This window comes from Heptranchias perlo, chromosome 32, assembly GCF_035084215.1.
Source record: "Heptranchias perlo isolate sHepPer1 chromosome 32, sHepPer1.hap1, whole genome shotgun sequence".
Classification (NCBI taxonomy): Eukaryota; Metazoa; Chordata; class Chondrichthyes; order Hexanchiformes; family Hexanchidae; genus Heptranchias; species Heptranchias perlo.
The window spans coordinates 9633962-9661222 of record NC_090356.1 but is presented as its reverse complement, the minus strand read 5'-3'; the positions used below and the strand labels follow the sequence as shown (position 1 = coordinate 9661222).

The 27261-nt window shown below is 43.1% G+C and overlaps 1 protein-coding gene across 1 annotated transcript in view; it reads right to left on the bottom strand.

The window, feature by feature from the left end:
* noc2l (NOC2-like nucleolar associated transcriptional repressor) overlaps positions 1-27261 on the bottom strand; it is a 148774-nt gene that overhangs the window by 56756 nt on the left and 64757 nt on the right. The window contains exon 12 of the mRNA XM_067970310.1: positions 18483-18594. Within this exon, the coding sequence (XP_067826411.1) occupies positions 18483-18594 (112 nt within the window). The remainder of the gene's footprint in view (positions 1-18482; positions 18595-27261) is intronic.

Genomic DNA, 27261 nt, shown 5'->3' with positions numbered 1-27261 from the left:
CAGGCAGAGGGCATCACGAATTGGGAAATCCTTGCTAGTTTATTTTTAAAAAAACTTAAAACCAGCAGCAGGGTACAAATGGGTTTCTGTACTTCAAATGGGCCCAAACACTTCTGAATTCATGTAATTAGTTGACTCTCTTTGAAAGATAATGAATTGTCTTTAGGATGTGAAATTTTGCATCCCATCAGAACCTTGTTTGCAGGGAATTTGTTGAGAGTCAGGAATATCGTACAGTATAATGGTATTCTAAAATGTAATTTCCGATTGCTCTCATGTGCTAAATCAGCGTAGTGGAGATGCATGAAAACTGCAGGTGGCAGGCAAAGAGGTCCCCAGCCAACATCCAATGTTAAACTGCTAAGATGTGTTTGCTTTACAATCTTCAAAAACAAATGAAATCCATAAAACATGGTGACCGTTCAACGCTCAGCAGTGCTGGCATTATCCAATGCATGCTTGGTGAGCATCAAACTCCGCAGACGGCTAATTATGTCGTACAGCAAAAGACCATCATGTCAAGAATTTGCCAGAGAGCTGGGAGAACAACACACTCTTTTAAACAAACAAACAGTCATTTCAAGTAAACATATCATAAATTACCATTATGGTATAGTATTCTGTTTTTTCTGGTCAATCAACCATTTGGAAATGAATCTCATCTGTAGATTTACCCAATACAAAGTGGCTGGCGAGGTGATATTTTCTGCCTTCAAGGAGATGCAGTGGGCATCCTATGTGAAATCCAGGAAACAATTTACAGCAGTCAGGACTCAATGTTAGCCCTCTATTTCACTAGCTCAGTACAGCAGAGAATAAAAGGCAGATTGCCATTCATAAGAGAAGAGGCCCACTTACAGGAATTCACGCTGGGCCATCTGCAGAAGGCAAAGGGGTAGATTGTCAGCTTCCCAACCAGATGTGAAATCAATGGAAATGAGAATCGGGCAATATCTATAACCGGTGGACAATCCGCAACACCAGTTTTACACCCGGGTAACAAGGTGAAAATCTACCCCAAATGTTGAAAAAAGCCTGCATTATAACAGAGGTCTTCAAGGTTGCTAAATCCTATTTCCAAAGAGATGGTGGAAATGTCTTCAACTCTGCAGCTTTAAACTAATTCTATTAAATGAAGTGTGATGGAGAGAAACCAACACAAGTCTAAGGTCAAGTTAACCTTCAAGTGCGATGAAAATCAAATTCATGGCCAAAGCTCCCTCTTATTTTCTTCCCAGTCTCTAGTGTCCTCGATTCATGTACCAACCTGTCAGGCCTCGAGCACTGTTGGAGGGTGCATCAGCAGGACCTGGAAAGACTCTCCAGGTTGTCCCTTGCTCTCAGCGGGGGAAGCTTCAGCAACTGAGGTTTAGAAACTCAGCAGAGTGGGCGACTGCAGGAGCAAACCCGTGTCCCACACCACCCTCATGTGTTGCACCCTGGGGGCTTCCAAATGGTTATGCCATCTGCAGGCTCACTAACTGGAAACGTAACATGGAGACACGGGCTGACAGCAGCACAGTAATGAAATCGTCTCCAGTTTCCCATTGTTAACACTGGAGCCAGATAATGACCCAAGCAATCCTTCACATTAGCACAGCCACTGCCAAAGACAATAATCTACTTAAAGAAATTTTTAAAAATATATACTTTGGCGAATGTAAACCCCAAGTACAAAGTGCCAAGGGCTCAAGTGGAGAGCACCAGGTGCGGCAGCTAAAGCAGGAAGCTCCTTTAGGCAACTCTCATGAGACACAAAGGGTTATACCCCTACCACAATGATCAACCCTCTGGGGAGGGGATAAGTATAGGGTTTAGATCACCCTCAAAGTGGGGAGATTAATTTTAGATCAAATACAGTAGATTGACTGCAATTGCCGAGAGTGAGCCAATAACCTGCCAATTACAATGCTTGCTTCCCAATCAAATGCTGCAGGCTGAGTTTGGGTGTAAATTGCATGTCATTCCAATCTACTTACTACACTTGGGAACAGTTCCATCAATTTCTTAGCCAGGTCATGAATTGAAACACAATGACTTAAAATGTAGAAGTCAACACAACCCCGACCAAACAAAAACAAGGCGGCCTGGTCATGGAGACAAGATTGCGATACACATTTCCCTACAATATCTTTCTGTCAGTGTATGTAGGGATTTTTCTTCCAGTTAAACTCAGAACTACAAAAGAAAATTAAACCTTTCTTGTAGTAAAAACCTTAAATTAAATTACTTGCTTTAAAATATTTCCAAAAATCCTAACCTTTTGCTTTGGGGGCTGATTAACGGTACAGGTATATGCAATTTATTTTCATTTAAAATTTTTAAACAAAAAAAATGTTTCAGGAGAGAAATTGTACACTGATATAGTACTTGTGTATATTCTCAACAGGCATTTACAGGAGGCTGCAGTAATGGCTTAATTATACATGTTTGTAATTTAACACGCTTCTGGCCCGATGTTTCCCTGGCTGACTGAAGCAGTGAACTGTAATGGCACCCGAAAGGGAGCACTAATTCCCATTCCCCCCATCTCCCACCTCAAGAGCATTAATTTCCATTCCCCCCCCCCACCTCGGGAGCACTAATTCCCATTCCCCCCCCACCTCGGGAGCACTAATTCCCATTCCCCCCCCAAACCTCAGGAGTACTAATTCACATTCCCCCCACCCCAAATCTCAGGAGTACTAATTCACATTCACCCCCAACCTTGGGAGCACTAATTCCCATTCCCCCTCCAAACCTAGGGAGCACTAATTCCCATTCCCCCCCCAAACCTCAGGAGCACTAATTCCCATTCCCCCCCAAACCTCAGGAGCACTAATTCCCATTCCCCCCCCAAACCTCAGGAGCACTAATTCCCATTCCCCCCCAAACCTCAGAAGCACTAATTCTCTTCCCCCACCCCCCCCCCCCCACCACAAACCTCAGGAGCACTAATTCCCATTCCACCCAAACCTGGGAGCACTAATTCCCATTTCCCCCCAACCTGGGAACACTAATTCCCATTCCCCCCAACCTGGGAACACTAATTCCCATTCCCCCCCACCTCGGGAACACTAATTCCCATTCCCCCCAACCTGGGAACACTAACTTCCAATCCCCCCCAAAATCTTGGGAGCACTAATTCCCATTCCCCTCCATTCACCACCCCCCAACAAAAAACCTTGGGAGCCCAATTCCCATTCACCACCCCCACCCCCACCCCCACCTCAAACCTCTTGTCTGCTAGGTTGTTTTATTTATATAGTAGAAACAGTAAAACAGCTGAATCCCATCCCCCAGTATAGGATTGTTTCTACTGCGAAAAACAATGAATCAGAAAACAAACAGGAGTCTAGTCAGAAAGGTGGAGAGATATTTATTTTGCTTGGCATGCAGATATGAAAAAGCACAGCGACTGCTCCGTTCTAAGTGTTTTTTGTGATTTCACTCAAGAACAACACGCTTGAAAGAATTTAACTTTTTCGGACCTTAGGTAATATAACAGGTTGTAGCCGGTAGCAAATGCATTCACAACGGGTGGCTTTCAAAACTTCACTTACTGCTGGCTCAGAGTGCAGAAAAGCCTGGAGAGATAGAGAGTAAGATGATGCAGAAAAAAGGGGCATATGACAGATGTCAGGCTGATAACACAAGTGAGAACCAGGCTGAATACAGAAAGTTCAGAGGGAAAGTGAAAAAAGAAATGAGGGGCAAAGAGACAGTATGAGAATAGACTGGCGGCCAACATAAAAGGGAATCCAAAAGTCTTCAGTAGGCATGTAAACAGTGAACGGGTAGTAAGAGGCAGGGTGGGACTGATTAGGGACCAGAAGGAGATCTACTCATGGAGGCAGAGGGGATGGCTGAGATACTAAATGAGTACTCTGCATCTGTCTTTACCAAGGAAGAAGATACTGCCAGTGTCTCTGTAAAGGAAGATGTAGTTGAGATACTGGATTGGCTAAAAATTGATAAAGAGGAGGTACTGGAAAGGCTAGCTGTTCTTACAGTAGGTAAGTCACCCGGTCCGGATGATGCATACTAGGTTGCTAAGGGAAGTACGGGTGGAAATTGTGGAGGTACTGGCCATAATCTTCCAAACATCCTTAGAAATGGGGGTGGTGCCAGAGGATGGTGAATTGCAAATGTTACACCCTTGTTCAAAAAAGGGTGCAAGGATAAATCCAGCAACTACAGGCCAGTCTGTTTAACCTCAGTGGTGGGGAAACTTTTAGAAATGATAATCCGGGACAGAATTAGCAGTCACTTGGACAAGTGTGGATTGATTAGGGAAAGCCAGCATGGATTTGTTAAAGGCAAATCATGTTTAACTAACTTGATAAGAGCTTTTTGATGAGGTAACAGAGAGGGTCGATGAGGGCAATGCAGTTGATGTGGTGTATCTGGACTTTCAAAAGGCTTTTGATAATAGGCTTGTCATCAAGATTGAAGTCCATGGAATAAAAGGGGCAATAGCTGCATGGATACAGAATTGGCTAAGTAACAGGAAACAGAGAGTAGTGGCGAACGGTTGTTTCTCGGACTGGAGGGAGGTGTACAGTGGTGTTCCCCAGGGGTCGGTACTAGGACCACAGCTTTTCCTGATATAAATTAATGACTTGGACATGGGTGTACAGGGCACAATTTCAAAATTTGCAGATCATACAAAACTTGGAAGTGTAGTGAACAGTGAGGAGGATAGCAATAGACTTGAGGAAGATATAGACAGGCTGGTGGAATGGGCGGACACGTGGCTGATTAAATTTTACGCAGAAAAATGCGAAGTGATACTTTTCGGGAGGAAGAATGACGAGAAGCAATATAAACTAAAGGGCACAATTTTAAAAGGGGTACAGGAACAGAGAGATCTGGGGGTATAGGTACATAAATCGTTGAAGGTGGCAGGGCAGGTTGAGAAAGTGGTTAAAAAGCATATGGGATCCTGGGCTTTATAAATAGAGGCATAGAGTACAAAAGCAAGAAAGTCATGATGAACCTTTATAAAACACTGGTTCGGCCACAACTGGAGTATTGTGTCCAGTTCTGGGCACTGCATTTTAGGAAGGATGTGAAGTCCTTAGAAGAGGTGCAGAAGAGATTTACTAGAATGATTCCAGGGATGAGGGACTTTAGTTATGTGGATAGACTGGAGAAGCTGGGGTTGTTCTCCTTGGAGCAAAGAAGGTTGAGAGGAGATTTGATAGAGGTATTCAAAATCATGAAGGGTCGAGACAGATTAGATAGAGAGACTGTTCCCATTGGCAGAAGGGTCAAGAACCAGAGCACATAGATTTAAGGTGATTGACAAAAGAACCAAAGGTGCCATGAGGAAAACCTTTTTTTTAAAAACACAGCGAGTAGTTAGGATCTGGAATGCACTGCCAGAGGGGACAGTGGAAGCAGAGTCATTCGTGGCTTTCAAAAGGGAATTGGATAAGTACTTGAAAGGAAAAAATTTGCAGGGCTACGGGGATAGGGCGGGGGAGTGGGAATAGCTGGACTGCTCTTGCATAGAGCCGGCATGGACTCGATAAGCCAAATGGCCTCCTTCTGCGCTGTAACCTTTCTATGATCCTAATTTATACTGAAGAGTCAATGGGGAAACCCAGAGCCTAGCCATGACCTAATGAATACTCCAGAAATCTGGCAGGGCATCTGACACTTAACTATGAGAAAGATCCACTGGCAGAAATGGGGTTATCGGCTTCACTGACAGCTGCAGCATCAACATAGAGGTCTGTCTTAAGTGCTGGTTACACTTGTGGTACTGCTCTGGTCATAACCTTAGAGTATTAACAGCCTGTAGAAACCAAGGCTCTGAGTTGGAGTTGGTCATCTTCTTCCAATCTGCCATTCTTAATGACTTTGGACAACTGAACACTGCTTTTCTTGGCAACCTATAAAACATGGCTAAAATATTCCATCACTGACAGACATCAGAATGATAGAATATGAATGCTGGCATCTGTGACAAGTAGGGCTGAGCTTTCTTCAGAGTTGCCATTCTGCCAGTATTTCCTGCTCAAATGCAATTACCAAATTGAGGAACTTGAGACTTGTAGTTTGGTACCCATCAAGGGAAGGTGTGGACAGTCAATGTTATAGCCAAGCTTTCACAACAAGGGTCATTGACCATTATCTCAGGACTGAAGATCATACACTATTTCAGTCCATTCTCATATTCTGTCCACATGTGCCAACAGTAATTAGGGAGTTAACAAGCAAGTTTAAAGCAAAAAGTTAAAGCCTATGATGACTCCACCAGGTTGCTGGAAAAAACTAGGAACAGAGCAAGGCTGAGCACACTTCCCCAGGGGAACTCTGCGCAGATGCTGCAATAATGAGATGAATGGCCATTTATCATAATCCTGGATTGTGTTCTCTGGAGGAAGTCATCTATCTGTACTTTATTAGTTATGCAGCAAGAGGTTAGTTTTGAAATAATCACATGATCTCGAAACACTGAAGGCCACTGCTTCGACTTTATAACAACAGTTGAAAGTGAGGCTTCATACAAATGTCAGGAGGTCAAACTCTTATTATACCCAGAGGGCACTGACCCAACAATACAGCCACTGAGATTAGTGAGGTCATTGGGCTTAGACAGGTTGAGAGAATGGGGATGCAGTGGAACATATCAGTCTGGTCCAACAGGGACCAATTGATTCTACTCATCTGATGTACTATCCTTCTGGTGCATGACCAAGCAAAGAAAATTAGCTTTTTGACAAACAGTCAGGTTAAAACATTTCTTTTTACAGGAATATAAAATTTTCAACTAGCACAGCCGTTCCACATGTAGAACTCTTGAAAACCAGCAAGTCCACAGCAGCTGCTGTGGGATGAGAGATTTGACACCGATTGTGTTTTACAGGAGGACGACAATGACCTTGGCTAGGGTAGCTGCACAACTTCAGAGAGGGAAGTGGTTACTTCAAAGGGAAGTAAAAACCCAAAAGAGGGAAGAGGTGCCAGCGCCAGGGAGAAAGAGGCGGCCGAGGCAAAGCAGTGGTTATCTCAGGAAGGGAAGTGACACACTGAGCATGTCCATCACCTGACCACTACAACTTGCCTCAAAAAAAAGTCCAGTTAAGTACTCAAAAAAGTAACAACAGTCCACAAAAGCTTTGCCCAGTAAAGAACCTACAAGCCCGAGACCAGCTTGCTTTTTTCCAATCACTGGTCTCAACTACAATTTGACAAAGCAAAAGTCAAACCAACCACCAGCCAGACTACACGTCTAAACCAACCATTCAGTGTAAAATCCATACCCAGGTTGTACCAGATTACAAGCCTCGCCACTACTAAGAAAAACAGCACAGAACATTTTTTTCTTTGGTTGTTTATCTCAAGTTAGCACAACTTTAAGAACACCCAACTCCATAAACAGCCAGCGCCATTACACATCAGCAGCTGCACATCACGGCACCAGCAGTTGCTTGTCTCCGCGAAACCAGTCCTGACGAGCCAGTCGTTGATAGAGGGGCACAGAGGCTGCCCAATGCATGTGTGCAGCTATCACTGAATAGTTTGTGAAAATTCCATGCAGAGGAGACAGGGCTCTGGGAGAGGGAGGGGGAGGGGAGCGCAGAGGAGAGAACGAACGAGAGAGAAAGAGAAAAAGAGGGGGAGAGAGAGAAGAAAAAAGAGAGAGAAAAAGAACTTACAGCACCGTTCACGACCTCAGGAGTTCCAAAGTGCTTTACAGCCAATATACTCTTGTTTTAAGTGTAGTCACTGTTGCAATGTAAGAAACTAGTAGTCTTTAATTGCCCCTTGTTAATTTTTTTGGCATTCCTGGATGAGTAGTTGGTTGGATACATCTTAAAGATTGATGGCACCCGGTCAGTCGTATAGCACACTGCCTGAAAGAACAGTAGGCAGAGCAAGCATCTTTTTAGTTTTTATGGATTTCTTCATGTTTCACAGGTTTAGCTGCACCCCTCAGTGACTTTTCAGGATTGTAAAGCATGAAACCTGCTCCTTTTTTTAAGCTATGTGGTGCCGCATCAGTAGCTTCAATATCATTTGGAAACTGGGCCAAAGGAAGCAATCGCAAAGAGATATATTTTCCTGTAGTTGCTAATGGAGCAAAAAAAAGTCCACACCCCAATTGTGACAGAGAACACCATGTTCTTAGTCAGCTGTGGCTCAGTTGGTAGCACTCTCGCCTATGAGTCAGAAGATGTGGGTTCAAGTCGCACTCCAGGGACCTGAGCACATAATCTAGGCTGACACTCCAATGCAGTACTGGGGGAGTGCTGCACTGTCGGAGGTACTGACTTTCGGATGAGGCGTTAAACCGAGGCCCTGTCTGCCCTCAGGTGGACGCAAAAGATCCCATGGCACTATTTCGAAGAAGAACCTGGGAGTTCTCCCCAGTGCCCTGGTCAATATTTATCCCTCAACCAACATCACTAAAACAGACTATTTGGGGATCATATTGCTGTTTGTGGTACCTTGCTGTGCACAAATTGACTGCAGCGTTTCCTACACTTCAAAAAAGTTCTTCATTGGCTGTAAGGCACTATATAAATGCAAGTCTTTCTTTTTTGTGAAATTGCAAAGCAGTTCCTTGAAACAAAGGCTATAATCCCTGATTATAATCTCTGCAAAGCAGCATCAGTGGCAATATTAGCCCACTGGCAAGTCTGACTAAATTCACCACGAACCAGGGTTCTCAAACCCAATGGTGTCCTTTGCTTGGTAAGGGATCAGAGGTCCTGGGGGACAGTCTCTTTCTGCATTTGCATGGAACAACAACTTGCATTTATATAGCGCCTTTAACATAGTAAAACGTCCCAAGGTGCCTCACAGGAGCGTGATCAAACAAAATTTGACATGAGCCACATAAGGAGATATTAGGACAAGTGATCAAAAGCTTGGTCAAAAAGATAAGTTTTAAGGAGCATCTTAAAGGAGGAGAGAGAGATAGAGAGGTGGAGGGGTTTAGGGAGGGAATTCCAGAGCTTAGGGACTAGGCAGCTAAAGGCATTTATTGTTCATCCCATGGTGGAGTGATTAAAATCGGGGATGCGCAAGAGACAAGAAATGGAGGAGTGCAGAGATCTCAGAGGGTTGTAGGGCTGGAGGAGGTTACAAAGATAGGGAGGGGCGACGTCATGGAGGCAGTTGAAAACAAAGGATGAGAATTTTAAAATCGAGGCGTTCCCAGAGCCACGGTAGGTCAGTGAGCACAGGGGTGATGGGAGAATGAGACTTGGTGCGAGTTAGGATACGGGCAGCAGAGCTTTGGATGAGCTCAAGTTCATGGAGGGTGGAAGATGGGAGGCCAGCCAGGAGAGCATTGGAATAGCTGAGTCTAGAGGTAACAAAGGCATGGATGGGGGTTTTAGCAGCAGATCTTTCTTATTCATTTGTGGGATGTGGGTGTCACTGGCGAGGCCGGCATTTATTGTCCATCCCTAATTGCCCTTGAGAAGGTGGTGGTGAGCTGCCTTCTTGAATCGCTGCAGTCCGTCTGGTGAAGGTTCTCCCACAGTGCTGTTAGGAAGGGAGTTCCAGGATTTTGACCCAGCGACGATGAAGGAACGGCGATATATTTCCAAGTCAGGATGGTGTGTGACTTGGAGGGGAACGTGCAGGTGGTGTTGTTCCCATGTGCCTGCTGCCCATGTCCTTGTAGGTGGTAGAGGTTGTGGGTTTGGGAGGTGCTGTCGAAGAAGCTTTGGTGAGTTGCTGCAGTGCATCCTGTGGATGGTACACACTGCAGCCATGATGCACTGATGGTGGAGGGAGTGAACGTTTAGGGTGGTGGATGAGGTGCCAATCACGCGGGCTGCTTTGTCCTGGATGGTGTTGAGCTTCCAGCGTTTTCGGAGCTGCACTCATCCAGGCGAGTGGAGAGTATTCCATCACACTCCTGGCATGTGCTTTGTAGATGATGGAAAGGTTTTGGGGAGTCAGGAGGTGAGTCACTCGCCACAGAATACGCAACCTCTGACCTGCTCTTGTAGCCACGGTATTTATGCGAGCTGAGGCAGGGGCGGAGATGGGCGATGTTACGGAGATGGAAGTAGGCGGTCTTGGTGATGGAGCGGATATGTGGTTGGACACTCGTCTCGGGGTCAAATAGGGCGTCACAGTTGCGAACGGTCTGGTTCGGCCTCGGACAGAGGCCAGGGAGAGGGATGGAATCGGTGGCTTGGGAATGAAGTTTGGGGCGGGGACCAAAGACAATGGCTTCAGTCTCGGGTTTGGATCCTGAGTGAGCTCGTCTGGATCCAGAAAACTGTGGTCATATTGCCATGAAAGGAATGCTGGCAGAGAACACAACCCAGAGAGGCCTGCAGCTGGCTTTTGTTAACGGGTGAAGGAAAATTATGTGGAGCTGGGGGAATTTTAAAGAATATATAAGTGATTAAGAAGAGTTCACAAGAAAAAAAAGTGGGGAAAAAAAAATAGAATTTAATTTGTTTGCTCCCTCTATTCTTATTGATTTCCCCCATATGCTTCATAGTTTTTCAAATAAAGCAACAAAATACAACTACGACAAGTATTTAAAGCAATTTTAAACATTTTATCACATGGCCTTCTGTTTCAGGAAAAAGTGAACCAAAAAAGCCATCCATTAAAATACCAGAATGTGGGTAATATTTCCCTACACTCCTCTGATACCACACGTCCCTCGCGTTTTGCAGCAGCTAGGCCAAATGGCCAATCGCTCTTCATCACCAACCACCTGCAGAGCTGTGGAGTTCTGTTGTTCCCAACAGACAATCCAGCAATTACTGCCGGGTGCATCAATAACGCAGGGAACGTGGATCAGGAAAGAGGGAAGCCCCCAACAAAAAGGGATGGGAAGCTAACAGAACATCATAAACAGAAACTATTTTTTGAATTGTTAAACAGTGAAATTTTCAGGCACTAAGTGTGCCATCAGCAAGTGTTGGCACATACAAGGTGTATCCCCTATTCTGCTGCATCTTTCATCTCAGCCATTCTGCTTTAGTGTCTCCCTGAAGAACTAAACAAAGGAATGGACTCTCCAGAACTTGAGCACATAATGTAAGGTTGACACTCAGCACAGTAGTGAGGGAGAACTGCATCATTGGAGGCAGCATCCTTCGAACGTGATATTTAACTGAGGCCCTTGTCTGTCTATTCAGGTGGTTGTTAAAGGTCCAATGGTGTTATTCGAAGAGAAGCAAGGAAATGTCCTGGTCAACATTTCTCCCTCAAAGCCCACCACCAGAAAACAGATTAAATGGTTGCTCACCTCCTTGACAACTGTGGGACATTTACTGTGTGTAAAATGGCTGCCACATTTACCCATCCAACAATAACTGCACAATATAATTAATTCCATGTGACGTACTTTGGGATATTTTAAAAGAGTTAATGAGGCACTGTGTATAAATGTTCTTTTTTTCTCCACCAGATTACTGTTGAGTGCTACCTGGCAGCTGTCCAAGAGCAGCAATGGCTTTGGGAACAAGCCAGCCCATCTCATGTGTTTCAACCAAGGAGGTGTTTGGCCTGGAAGGGAGGGGATAAAGAGGGCAAAGATGCAAATGGAATCTTAATAAGTTTGATTTGGAAAAGCCTTCAATGTGCATTAAATTTTTAAAAACTCCACTATGTGTGTACAGGTTGATCTGTCTACTCGATTTTTCTTCAAATCTCTCCATGGTCTCATTCCTCCCTATCTCGGCAACCTCCTCCAGTCCGAAAATCCTCCAAGAACTCTGCATTTTTCCAACTCTGACCTCTTGTGAACCTCCCACGTCCATCGCCCTACCATTGGCGGCCGTGCCTTCAGCTGCCTAGGCCCGAAGCTCTGGAATTCCCTCCCTAATCCTCCCCACCTCTCTCCTCCTTTAAAGACGCTCCTTAAAACTCACCTCTTTGACCTAGCTTTTGAGCCTCCTTCTTTGGCTCGGTGTCAATTTTTTGTCTGATTACGATCCTGTGAAGCGCCTTGCAACGTTTTCCTGGCGCCTGTATAAATGCTAGTTTGTTGATTTTCATTCCATGGAGAAATATTCATCTCTTATTCTCCCCCAGACAGCTCTGATTTAAACGTATGAAACAAATGATGAGAAAAGACCATCAGGCCGATCTATGCTCACCTTATCAGAAGGTGCAACCTCGCTGATTACTCTCCCCCAATCACTAATAAAGCTATCTCTTGGGACAAGGCAAAAAAAACCTATGGCCTATTTCAGGCAAGCATGCAGGCTCCAGGAGACCAGCTGAATTCAGGGACCCTTTGACTGTACAATTGAAGGCAAAAAGAAAGCAGCGACTGGCCTGCGATGGATCATTTTCGGTTATTAAGATGTGAAGTTGGGCATTCACACAGACAAGCGTACAAAAACCCAACACTACTTCAGCGGCAGAGGAAAATATTTGTGGCTCAAGACAACTCCTTTCTCTGGTATGGTTACAAAATGTGAGCCAGCGCTATAGCTTTTTGTACAATAACCGTTCCTTGAAAGGCAGTGCGCAAAAAACTTCGATGAAATTACTTCTTGCAACATGACCAGATTCGCGTTGCTGCAAACTCCCCATTAGAGTCAAATTTTAATTTTACCAAAAAAAAACAAATTTGCAAACCACAACCACTCCACCACAGCAACAATGCATCATGTCTCCAAAACATTGGAAGCGACAGACTATAAAACTCCTACACCTGCAAGGACCAACCTACAGTGCAGGTACACTGTCTGAATGACTGCATCCCACTCCTCTGTGATGTCACCCACAAGTCCATCAAACTGTAAACATATTTGTACATAATCTAGTAAGATGCAGGGTTTAAACTACTGCTGGTCGGGTGCAACACACTAACTTGTGGCTTAAGTAATTAGTCCCACGTTGGTTTAAACAGGATATCACATTGGCATTCATTTGCTACCATACGTTTTTAAAACAACAACAATTTGCATTTATAGAGCTGCCTTTAACGTAGAAAAACGTTCCAAGGTGCTTCGCAAAGATGTATTCCGATAAAAATCATGGACGGCGAGCCAAAGGATGAGCTATTAAGAGGGGTGACCAAATGCTTGGTCAAAGAGGTGGGTTTTAAGGAGGGTCTTAAAGGAGGAGAGACAAGAGAGGGTTAGGGAAGGAATTCCAGAGCTTGGGACCTAGGCAGCTGAATGATAGTTGAGGAAAAATGGAGAATGAATGAGATGTACAGGGGCGGGGGGAGGGTTGCTTTTTTTTTATCATGGACTTGAGCTCAACTCGGTCCATGCACCATACAACCCCATTAAAATAGTGTAGTTAGGGGGTTCACGCCAGGGACATCAAATATTAAATGGAATTCTATGCTGTAGTGCTCTCAGTGGGGGGAGGAGTTCTCACAGGGGATGCCGCTCCGAGAATTGGGGTTACAAAATTGCAGCCCCAACTCTTAACGTGTTTTCTATGTCAGTGAGGCTTTGGTGCTAGGAGAGCAGGATCGCTCAGTCACTCCTATAATATAAACTCAAAATTCTACTTCAGAGTAAGCCACGAAAAGCAGGAGTGGAAAGATAATTTAAAGCAGATATAAGAATTTCTTTATTCCAAGAGTGGCACGTTTTTCAGATAATCTGCTAGGCAAGGTAGTAGAGACAAAAACATTAGACAAAATGCAATTGGATGCAAAAATGGGAGAGTAGGATTCTAGAGGAATCAGCTTCAATTGGCAAAATGGTTTTCCCTCTCTGACTTTTCTTACGCTTGCTTGAGTCTGCTCCCTACCCCCTGTAAACATTGCTCACTGCCCCAACTGGAACCCTGGGCATGAAATTTAATGATGCATAGTCACTAGCTCCTCTGAACTGAGACTTTCCTTCCTTCCAACCTCCCAGCTCCCTGGCGCCATCCCAGAACTGTGTCCGCCTTTGTTTGCGGTCACGTTCATTGAAAGGCAGAAACGTTTTATAACTAGACTTTTCTACAGATGCTAAAATACAAGGTCTGTGTGCTGCAAAAATGTCTAGGAAACAAACCAGCAATCTGCTGAAAAACCTGTTTGAATATACAATAGAAATCTGTAGGTAGCAGGCTTGCAGAGTTAACTTGGTGCTGAAATGATTTGAAACAAAAAGTAAACAGAACAGTTCACGATGCAAACACAAGTAGGAAAGAAAAATCAATCACAAACAAGTAAAAGGTTAAGGGGGTTCAGGGACTGCAGTTTTTGATTCTCAAGCAACGGACACGCTCAAAATAAAAAAGCAATTTTGAGAGCATCGGATGTGGTAACGGCCTGTGGAAGCTGAGAGGAAGCTCAGTGTGCAGGGTGGTGGGTCTGGACCAAACGTGATACACCGCACTGCGTTACAACAAACGGAAATACGTTACCTTGAAACACACTGCAGTGGCAAGTAAAAACAGTACTGTCGCCAATTAAACTGGTAAACATCTTGAGCGGAGGAAGGAAATAAGTGAACGGCAGGCAACGTATGTATGAGACAAAGGGGTGTTAATATATGCCGCTGCCTTCCACAGGCCAACAGGATGTGGGCTAATGCAGACGAGTGCAGCAAAATGAAACCGCATGGCACATTCTTCATCAGTAGCTGATTAAGGCGTAGCATGTTCTGAACACTGAACTGACCGATGATGTTAAAAACAGCAGATCCCCTAAACTCGCATCTTTCCTGTGGTCTTGGCCAGCTCTGTCTCCTGTTAGCAATCGCACGGCAGCAGCAGCCACAGATTCAAGTCAAGCCTCGATACCTAGAAAGGTGCGAATGGAAAATGGTGTCCGTTGTATCTATCCACACTAGCCCTGACCCAGTGGGAAGGCAGTCCAGGGCTTAAATCCCTTTCTGAATCCAACAAAATATTGCTTCCAAAAGAAAAAGGGAACAATAACACTGGTAGTATGGAATGTTGGCCTTTATCTCAAGAGGATTTGCATTCAAAAGTGAAGAGGTGATGCTTCAGTTGTACAGAGCCTTGGTCAGACCTCATCTGGAGTACTGCATTCAGTTCTGGGCACCGTACCTCAGGAAGGATATATCTGCCCTTGGAAGGGGCACAGCCGGAACTATAGCAAGGCCTAAAGGGTTAAGTTATGAGGACAGGTTGCATAAACTTGGCTTGTATTGCCTTGAGTTTAGACAACTGAGGGCTGATCTAATCAGGGTATTTAAAATGATTAAGAGGTTCAATTGGACAGATACAGAGAAACTATATTTCCTCTGGTGGGGGAATCCAGAACAAAAGGGCATAATCTTAAAATGAGAGCTAGGGTCACTTAGGAGTGAAGTCAGGAAGCACTTTCTCACACAAAGGGCAGTGGAAATCTGAATCTCATTCCCCCAAAAGGCTGTGGATGCTGGGTCGATTGAAATATTCAAGACTGAGATTGATAGATTTTTGTTAATTATGGGTATCAAGGGATAGAGAACAAAGGGGAGTAAATGGAGTTGAGGTACAGTTCAGCCATTATCTAATTGAATGGCGGAACAAGCTCGAGAGCCTGAATGGCCTACTCCTGTTCCTATGTTTTTATGTGTCTATGATCACAATAAGATTAATGTAAAAATCTGAATTATATATTTATATATAAAAAACTAGAGAATCTTCTGTAGCATTACTCAGTGTGTTGCAGTATATGCTGTTTTATCCCATGTAATGCACAACATATTAGACATGCTGATTTATGGTGATTAAATAAGTCAAATTGCATTTTTATTACTGAGTAATGTAGAAGTGCAAGTGGTAGTTCAAGGCTTGAATTCTATGATTATGTGAAAATTTGCACTGGCCTTGATTACAAATAAATGTTCATTCAACCATGTAGTTCATTTTATCTCCCGTTTTGTTTTAAACTCAAGTTACAGAGGAAGATGCTCCAAGTAGGTTGCAGGTCAGCGTGCAACACTCCTGGGGTTGTAGTATTGGGAGGGTGGCCCTGGGATACCCTTACCGAACAAAAATCTATCCATCTCAGTCTTGAGAGTTTCAATCGACCCAGAATCCACAGACTTTTAGGTGATGTGGAAGAGCAGAGGAAGTTGACGGTTCAGTGAAAATAGTAGTTTAGCACATATGCATAAAAAAGTTAAATTAATTCATATCATATTTCCAGACAATTATGACCAACAATTTTTCTACACAGGTCTAAAAACAAGCATCTGTAGATGCTAGCACAGGCACGATGGGCCGCATGGCCTCTTTCTGTGCTGTATCATTCTATGATTATATGTCAACACCTCTATAGTTAGTTTCGTAATAGTGTTCGTTTCCTTTTTTTTAAAAAAAACAAGAGCAGAATGTTTGCAAGCAAGCAGGTGCAAACAACTCCAAAAACTGACATTACGCTTGGCTTTGCTTACAATGTGTATATATCGTGGTGGGGAACACTTCCTGCTCAAGAGATATCATCTCCAAGCACTAGTTTTCCACCAGCGGGCGAGAAGGAAGCCTTCAACAGTCATATTCTACTTTGAGATAAAAAGTGCTGTTTTGGGAAAGCAGGGTGTAATTTAACGCAACTGAGCCGGTACATTAAAAAGGACGAAGGTGGTAGTTTTCCAAGCGATTGGATGCTGCAGCACATTAGACCAACTTCCTTTCACCTTCAGAATGCAGGTCACACAATCTAGCCAAGGGGGAAATTTTCACTTTCGACGGGGGTGGAAATCAGCCCGCTGTGGTTTGGCCGCCCGCTCTACACTGCCCGCCCGCTGTACAGCCCCGCATGCCCGATTTCACCATTCACGGACCTCAATGTAAAGTAAAATTGGGCGAGGTGTATAATGGGCAGCCGATCTGCACCCGTGCCGTAAGTGGAAATTACCCCCTAGCCTCCTCTGGTTGAGGTTGAAGTGAAATTAGTTTGGACAGTTTTAACCCAGTTCAGAGTGCACATAAGTCGCCAGGACTGAACTATCCCCACATTCGCCTCAATTAGCATTTAAAAAAAAAACACATTGGGACCAAACCGTAATGAAATCCAACGCACACACTTTCCCCCTCTGTATTGCTATACTTTACACAGTCACATCAGATCATCAAAGCCATCTCTACTACACATATAATAGTGATATTAATATATCATTAGAAAACAGATCTTAGACAGGTACAAACCCAATAAATCCCAACGACAGTATATACCCCAGGGTGCTAAATGAAATTAGAAACAAATTCAACAAAGTACTGACTGTTATCATGAGGGAGTTAATGAATACAGGTGTGATCTTAGTGGAATAGAAACAAGTCAACAGGATACTTATTTAAAAAAAAATGACAGAACAAACAGAGGTTAACTACAGGGCTATTAGTCTTACATCAATAACCAGCAAACTAACAGAATCGATCAGCAGGAACAAATGAGAGGATTGCCTTCAAGACAATAACAATGACCATAATATGCATTTATATATGCGCCTTTAACTTAGAAGTCTCAAGGAGTTTCAATGAGACGAGAACAGCTGCCGAGCAGGTGGTTAGCGGCAGTACTAATTAGGGTCGTTTTGGGGAAAATGCAGCAGAAGGTGCTGGCATCGTCCACCCAAGCCCACTTAACATACACGAGGGAGGGCTCTGGGCCGATGTTAGAGGGGCAATGGCGTTATTTGGGAGGTGAATTCAGGTGCAATTTTTTTGGGGGGTGGATTTGAGGTGTTAGAAATTACCACCCCATTTTCCTCAGCTTTACGCCCCTAAAACCACCCAAAAATGGGCAGTAGTTCAAAGGAAAACCCAGCCCCTAGCGTCAAAGGAGGAAAGGCAAAAAAAATTCAAACTTCAGCTTTGAAAGGAGACAAATGAAATGGGACCTTTTTGAGGTAGTGGATATGAAATGAAATAGAAATGGTTAATCTGGGGCATTGCTACAAGTCAAACCAAGGGGGCATTGGCGGAAACTAGTAAAAGGCAAATTCGTAAGAGGTCCTGGGAACAGAAGAACCCACAACCTCCAACTCAGTGGTGCAGCAGGCCGTCACAGCCATAGAGTCCCAAGCTAACAGCATCGTGGGAACACAAATCGCCATAAGCATTGCAGCCGCCACCGTCTCATGGCAATAAATGCGGCCTTGCCACATCTCACGATAAACCAAGAAATAAATGCAACCAATTTCTTTCAATAAATAGGTCAGCCCATTGTAAGGATGTCGTTAGCACGTGCACACATTTCCCCTTCATGTCCGAAACATATTCTGCTACTTGCAATACACTTAACTGCTGTGATCACTCCTAGCTGCGCTATATTACACATAGCCACTGATGTTACATTGCATCTACCCATACTGGAGATGAAGCTTTGAGCAACAACATTCAAACATTGCCTACACGACAACACTGACTGCAGTTCAGAAGTTGTAAAGCACTTTAGAATGGCTGGAGGTGTTACACAAAGGCAACGCCTTTCTTTCCATGAATGCCATAGCACTATTATTTGGTCAACTCGCAAAAAAAACTCTTTCAAGATCCATTTAAAAATGGCATCAAGGTAGTATTCATATTCTATGATACACAGTAGCTTCTGCAAATGAACTCATTAAACAAGGATCAAGGTACAGGCTTACTTCTAGTAGGAAAGGCATCACTGGAATAAATGTCTTGGTGCAGTCAGAAAGTAGCGTCAGTGCTCGAACACAGTGCAATCGAAGAGGGTAGTAACGAGCTGTGGGCACCAACCTAAAAAACAAATCCAGGCGTAAAATAATCACCTCTGTGTTTGTCAGTATTTACTATAAACACACACACACTGGCTTTATTATGAAAGTTATTACACGTGGAAAAGGTCTGCAACAAATCAGCTCAACAAATATTCATGGTGGATAACTCATTTTAACCCTAATTCCAATAAAAATTTAATATGTAAATGTTTCACATTTGCATTTAAAATGTGTTTTCTTTTATTAACTGCTGCCATTGGATTTGTCCCCTCATTGATCATTGAAGCGCTGTTTTCCTAAGCTTCAAATTAATAAGTGTGGCTGCACGGTGTACTAGAAGGGCACCAAGTTGGGAAATAAGATTTAATTCAGCATTTGACTGAGCGCTGAACATTGCCATTTCCTTTTGATAACATTTGTCTCTCCACTTTGGTTCCTGTGGCCTACCTGCCCTAGGCTTCTGACCGTGCCACTCTGTATTGGCCAACAAGAGGCACGAGCAAATGGTTGGGGGCGATGGTGGGAAGCAAGAAAAGGGCAAAATTTATCCTCTAACCTGCTCTCTCTTAATGATGCAATTTGGCCTCTCCCCCTAGCTTCCTCCCCACCAAAACATGAAAAACACAACATCCAACTACATCACACTATAAAACCAAATCAGCAAATGGCTCCTTAATATCCTTAAAGTAAGTCCTGTACATCTCTTTATTTACTAAAAGCACATTTCATCTTACATGTGACCCTACTCTACTATTCAGAAAGAAAGAACTTGCATTTATATATCACTTCATAACCAGTGAATTACTTTTGAAGTGTAGTCTCTGTTATGTAGGGGAACACCACAGCCAAACTGCACATAGCAAACTCCCACAAACAACGATGAAGTAAATGGTTAGTTAATCTGCTTTGGTCGAGGGATAAATGTTTGCCAGGATACCTGGAGAAACTCCCTTATACCCTGCTTCAAAAAGTGCCATGAAAGCATCTGACAATGCAGCACCCTCTTGGTACTGCACCAAAATGCCAACCCAGATTATGTGCTCAAATCCTGGTGTGGGGTTTGAACCCACAACCTTCTGACTCAGGGGCAAGAGTGCTAGCACTGAGCAAAACTGATACTTGCAACTTAAGGAACTTTTTGGAATAAACTATAGCACTACACCACAAAATTATAGGACAACATGCTCTCCCTCCCAGTCAGGAAGATTAAATGTTGGTGTTTCCCCTATTTCTGGTCATTTAAAAAAAAAATAATTAAAAGGAACTAGTTAGAAGGATTTTCCTGAAATGATGAATCACTCTGCATCTACTGATACCAGCATAAATGCAGCAACTCTTCATACAACATACCTGATTAAGTCGTAACCTGTGTGAAAATGGAGCTATAGCATGTTTATGATGTCTTCGGTGGCATAATAGGAATTACAGACTTTTTAAAAATGTATATACATTTTATCTATGCTGGCTAACAAATAAGGACACAATTCAATCCTTAGCGCATCAGACTCGTTTATTGTGCATGGTCTTCTTTGAGGGCAGTTGGGAGGTACACTCTTTTGCACTGCCTTGTTGGTCATGTGAAAAAAAATCCATCAAAGATTGACCTAGCTCACAACTCAATCACGCCAATCTCGTTATCTCCACCATTCGACCGAATCTTTATTTTCAAATCCCTCCATGGCCTCGCCCCTCCCTATCTCTGTAACCTCGTCCAGCCCTACATCCCTCCGAGATCTCTGCTCTCCTCCAATTCTGGCCTCTTGCGCGTCCCCGATTTTCATTGTTCCATCACTGGCCGCCGTGCCCTCAGCTGCCTAGGCCCTAAGCCCTGGAATTTCCTCCTATAACTTCTCCACCTCACTCTCATCCTTTAAGAAGCTCCTTAAAACCCACCTCTTTCACCTGTCCTAATATCTCCTTATGTGGCTCGGTGTCAACTTTTGTCTGATAACGGTCCTATGAAGTGCCTTGGGACTATTTACTGAGTTAAAGGCGCTGTATAAATGCAAGTTCTTGTTGGCTAAAACACAGCTGCAACCAAAAGCATCTTTTTAAAGTTGTACCCACTTTCAAAATGGATGGTGAAAGCAGGCAGACTGAAGGAAAAAAAGTAGAATAATTAGACTAAAGTATAAAAAAAGGGCTAAGCACATTTAAAAAAAAAAGTAGCCTAGGGTTTATATTATAGCATTAAATCTGTTCCCCGTGTTTGAAAAAGTTTATTACTGGAAGATTAATGTGTTTTCAGTCACATTGCATTAGCATAAAATGTACAAAATTGATCAGCTTTGGGAGACAGGAATTTCCCTGCACCAACCGGCGGTCTATGAGTTAATATTGGCAATACAGTGTAACCACTACTCCCCCATAATCTACATGTCTTAATATTAATCATCAATTCATTTTACTTGCACTGCTTGTGGTTAAGGCAGCTTTGACGAGTATCAATTTCCACCATACTTTGCAAAAATCAAAGCGATCCTGATCATGATTTTTGTAAAAAAAACACATTTGACCCATTTGTAACTCTCAATGTTGCAGCCATTACGTTTGCATTGCAGGAAGAAATGATTTAATCTTAATGAAACAGCTGATTATTACAATCTGGGCACAACAATCTGTAACTGGCTCGCACATGCTAAAACTTACCTACTGTTTCCAGAATACAATGGTAACACTTTTGTTTCTTTTTTTTTGGAGTACCTGAATAACAAGTGGGACCACTGTTGACGCAATTTTGATCATCTCCAGTACCACATCCTCAAGCATCAAAATCTATGAAACCATCCAACATAACTGGCACCAACATGTACTTCCAGACGTCTGTACTTCTAGAAGCCAGTTAATAACCAGTACACACTGAATATGTAGAATGGAGCCCTTCGGTTGGTTGGGGATGCATCAGAGAAGCCAAGTTTCATAAATCCAAGACTCATGTTCCAAACAGAAGAATATGTAGGTCATAGATTAAAAAGCAGGAACTGAAGGGTGGTAATCTCAGGATTACTCCTGGTGCCATGTTCTTGTCCATCTAGGAATAGCACGATAAGTAAGGTAAATGCATCGCTAAAGAGATGGTGCAGAAGGAAAGGGCTCAGATTCTTGGTGTATTGGGACCAGTTCTGGAGCAACAGTGGTCTGAACAGGGTGGGTAAGCTTCACACGCACAGGGCTGGGACTGATATCCTTCCTGAGAGAGTAACAACTGTTGTGGGCAGGGGGAGGGGAACAAAAACAAGCTGAAGCAGCAGAAAGGCAAGCAAGAGGAACCAAATGGATAGGAAAGGGGGGGAAAAGGAAAGTAATAAAGAATAGGAGGAGGAATTAAAAAAAGAGTAAGACTGTCAAAAAAGTCAGGATTGAATGGTACGTATACGAATGCATAAAGCATTCAAAATAGAGTTGGGAGAATCAGAAGCATTAGTAACTATGGAGGGGAATGATATAGTAGCTTAGGTTTGGAGAGGACTGGGAAATTAAATATTTCTGGTTATAACACTGGATAAAAGGGGATAGGATGGCAGTATTAATAAAGGATTCTATCGCAGTGCAGAACGTAAAGATGTTCTAGGGGGCTGCGTTAAGACAGAATCCACAGAGTTAAGAAGTAGGAAGGGAAATGGGACAATTCTTAGTGTGCATTATGACCACCTAATGGTGACATTTATACAGGGGATAGTTAGAGAGATGTTAAGAACAGACAATAATATCAAGTGATTTCAGCTGTGGTCAAAGTGGAGAACACTTTTAGAATGCATCCAAGGCTGCTTCCTAGATCAATATTTTTCTAGTCTGAGTAGAAAAGAAGCATTGTTTGATTTCGTTCTGGGAAATGAAGTAGGACAAACAACTGCTAATAGGAGAACAATTTGGAAATAGCAACTACAATAGAGTTAGATTCAGTGTAAGAGCAGAACAGGATAATGAAGAGTCAAAGATAAAGTGCTGGATTGGAAAAAGGCAAGTCCAATGAGATAGGAAGGGATTGGGCCCAAATGAACTGGGTAGAAAAGTCAGCAAATTTGAATTTCAGAAAGGATAGCAGATACTCAGATCATAATTTTTCAATTCACCTTTGATAAGAAAATTGTGCTATGGGATTGGAGAGTAGCCAATGTAACATGTCTGTTCAAGAAGGGACAGAAGCACAAACCAGTAACTATAGACCCATTTGTTTAATGTCAGTTGTGGGCAAATTTTTAGAATTCATGCAGGTGAATTTCCATAGATTCTACCACTGTAACTTTGGTGACAAGTTGCGGAAACTCCGGAAAAACAGGAAATTCACCCCCTATCCCCCTGTAACTTAAGATGAAATGAGTGTGCATTTAAAGACACATGGGATAACTAAGGATTGCCAGCATAAATTTGTTAAATGCCAAGTTGTGTTTGACAAACTTAAAAGTGTTTTTTGAAGAATTGACTGGTTGAATAGATAAAGAGAATACTGTAGATGTAAGGCATGTGGATTTTCAGAAGGTATTCAATAAGTTACCTCACAGAAGGCTTGTTACAAAAAATGTAGACACATGGTATAAGGGGAAATGTAGCAGCATGGAGACAAAGTTGGTTAACTGACAGAAAACAAAGGGTTAGGGTTAATGCTCGGATTGGGGAAGGGTTGGACATTGTATATTTCAGGGATCAGTGATGAGTCCACTTTTGTTCTCGGTATAGAAGATGATTTCGACTTAGGCATAGAGAGCATGCTATTGACATTTGCTTATGACACAAAAGTAAGGGTTCGTAAAACAGCGAGACAGACAGCAAAAGACTTCAGGAGGGCGTACAGGTTAGCAGAATGGGCAGACGGGAGCAGATGCAATTTAATGTTGAGAAGTGTACGGTAATGCATTTTGAGAGTAAAAACAAGGATTGGGAGCATAAACTCAATGGAAAGAAACTGAAGGGTGTGGATGAACAAAGATCTAAGGGATTCAAATTCATAATTCCTTTAAAGTTCAGGTAGATAAAACCATAAAAAAGGCTAAAAGCACTTTGTTTTTTATAAAAAGGGGCAAAGAGTACAAAAGCAAACAAGTAACTATAAACCTGTACAAGACAATAATTAGGCCACAGTTAGAGTATTGTGTGCAGTTTTGGGCACCCCATTATAGAAAGGGTATTAAAGCCATAGATTCTCGAGGATGATGGCAGGAATGGGAAACTATAGTTATAAGGAGAAACCTGAGATAATGGGACTAATTCCACTGGAGCAGAAAAGGCTAAGAGGAGATTTAATTGAGGTTTTTAAAAATTATGAAAGGTTTTGTTAGGGTGAGCAGGGAAAGACTATTTTTTCTGATCTAAAGAGGCAGGGACGAAGAATCATCAATTTAAAATAGTCACTAAGAGCCAGGAGAACGGTTAGGAGAAATTTCTTCATGTAGACAATTGTTAGAGCATGGAATGCTTTTCCACACGGAGTAGTTGAGGCACAAACAATTGCATATTTTAAATGGAAGGGTAGTTAAAAGCAGAGAAAGACACGAGGGCAGTGGCATTAGTTTTGGATTGCTCCTTCTGCGCAATGAACGTTCGCAATCTTGGCGTCCTATTTGACCCTGAGATGAGCTTCCAACCACATATCCACTCCATCAACAAGACCACCTCCGTAACATCGCCCGTCTCTGCCCCTGCCTCAGCTCATCTGCTGCTGAAGCCCTCATCCATGTCTTTTATTACCTCCAGACTCGATTATTCCAATGCTCTCCTGGCTGGCCTCCCATCTTCCACCCTCTATAAACTGGAGCTCATCCAAAACTCTGCTGCCCAAATCCTAACTTGCACCAAGTCCCATTCATCTATCACCCCTGTGCTCGCTGACCTACAATGGCTCCCGGTCCGGATGTCACCTCGATTTTAAAATTCTCATCCTTGTTTTTAAATCCTTCCATGGCCTCGCCCCCTCCTTATCTCTGTAAACTCCTCCAGCCCTACAACCCTCAGAGATCTCTGCACTCCTCTAATTCTTGCCTCTTGCGCATCCCCGATTTTCAGTGTTCCACCATTGGCGGCCGTGCCTTCAGCTGTTTAGGCCCTAAGCTCTAGAATTCCCTCCCTAAACCCCTCTCTCCTCCTTTAAGACGCTCTGTAAAACCTACCTCTTTGACCGTCCTGTCGGTCACCTGTCCTATCTCCTTACGTGGCTCGGTGTCAAATTTGTTTTGATAATTGCTCATGTGAAGCGTCTTGGGAAGTTTTACTACGTTAAAGGAGCTATGTAAATTGAAGTAGTTGTTGTTGTTTGGGCTTTATGGTACAGAAGTCTTCACATGATGAGGGTTGGTCATAAGAAAAATATCTACGACGTTACTAATTCTCTATAATGTAGAGACTGCGCAGCAATGGGTCTACTATCCAAAGAGACCACTAGTCAGGACTGAACAGTCTTAGATAACCTTACGGATGCAGAGAGTGACCTGCCCCGAGGCAGACTATAGGCAACCATAAGCAGAAACTGACAACCAATGCCCTCAGTTAAGGATTTCAGAAGTTTCCGGGCCGAGCTCTGGGAGTCCAGGCCACGTCTTCAGATTACCCAGTCCAAGACAACGAGTCCTCCATGACAGCGACAGTTCAATGAATTCTGTGCTCCGATACTCCATCAGGGAGAACCATTGATTCCTCCACTATCCCTCCAAACAATCGGCATTCAGGGAGCATAGAGGTCACTTTTACAGGATAAGAAGTTCTACACAGACTGCAAAATACATGCAGTAGACACATTTAATACTCAGACTTCAAAGGCAATTAAATCATAGCTTGGTTTTTACTTACACTTTTCAGCACACATACAGGTAATAAGTAAGTTCAGATAAAGCAAATGGATGTATATGTGATAATCAGAGAAAGTCAATTTGTCCTATTGTAGGTAGTTTATTTAATTCTGCAATCATTGTATACATCTATTTATATGTCATTTTACATGTAGGCACACGGTGGCTATGAATGTGATCTGCTAACAGCAAATCTGCTATATGAAGTTTCTCACCTGATCACAGGTGATTTCCTCAACTGAAACAGCTTATAATTAGCTTGTTTCTAACCTCCCATGCCAATCCTGCCTCATGTTCTGCAAGTGCAAGCTGCTGAATCCTTTGGAGAGCTTCTGGATAGCAAGGTTACACAGCATGCAGCACACCACAAACACTGCACTCGGTGGCTGGCCCTTACTGTAAAGCCACTCCTGACCATTCAAGACACAAAAATGATTGTTCGAGGAGCCCAAACATTTGCTCTATGTCGGGTTGTAGCCACACTCTGTTGGCACCTGTGTGTAATGCAGTAGGGCCTAGAAGCCACACAATTTTAACCCATAGTCCTAAATCTCCCAAAACCAATCATGCGTTCAGATATTGCAACCAAATACAATGAACCGGGGACAAGAGTCATGTGTTGATCTTGGGTATTGAGCATTCATCTGTAAGATCCTTTGCTCAGCAACCCAGAGCCGCCCGCAGATTAACGGAATGGAAGTCTTTATGGCCGATATGCACAATCGGATTATCGTCGCCCTTATTACCAGACAAGTGCAATCATTCACACAAGACCGTGTGGAAGTCAGCAACATTATAAAATTATTGTCTCTTAATAATTTATACACACAACCTCCACATTTCTGTGAAAATGGATGAGCTACAATCCTTCTGGAACAGAACAAATCATCTCTTCTATGGTGGGGTATAATGCTGTGCCTAATAGTCAAAAGGCCTCTCTTCCCCCATTTCTCGATGATTTGAATGGCCTGCCGCAATCTCCATGGTCACAGGCAAAACAGGAGGAGCCACAGGTCACGCTAACGTCACCTACCACAATTTCAAAGACATCTCAAGAACCAATCAGAAGGACCTCAACTCCTTATACATGGCTCCTGTGTTAGGCCCACATAGGGCATTCTGGATCTGTCCATCCTCCCCTTCCAATGATATCTTTCCCCCCCCAAGAGCATTCTGTTTGCGTCTCTAAAACTCCTCACTGTCCCGTTCCTCCGATGAAAGGACGGTAACCACCACAATAGTGCTATTCTCCGGTTCTGTTTTAATAATCTTGCTTCCCACTTAGACCTGCTCTGAGTGTAACTTACACCTTTACGTGTACATACCACACAACTATTCAGAAAATGTAGCGTAACTAAAACTAACTGGGTTCACCACCCAGTAATGGGCCTAATTTTTGTTTCGGACCTGCTCAATGGGAAAGATTCCACACCATTTCAAACCTATTTTGGATAACGGGAACGAGCAACAATGTCCAGATGAGACTATTTACTTGAAACTCCATTTTCTACATGGTGCTAAATTAGCATCAAAACGAACCAAAAAAAATAAAATTCCTCCTCAGTGATCTTGTTGCTAACATCTAATTGGAGCCAACTACAAGTGAAAGACAAAAGCATAAAATATGTATTCCTCAATTATTATACAAACTGCTCAAGCTGAAAAATTCTACCCTTTTGACTACAAAAAAAACGCTTCTCTGGCCTACTCTTGGTACAGTTGACTTGAGATAAACACACAACTAATTTGACACGCTCGGTCGTTCTGGTGAGGATTTCTCTGTACTGACGATTAAAATAGACAAATTGTAACCTGGGTGCAACAGTCCTTTTAATTATTTATTCAGAAATCTGGAACATTTTACAAAAAAAAACTTCCAATAAATCCCACCGCCTGTAGAATGTGGC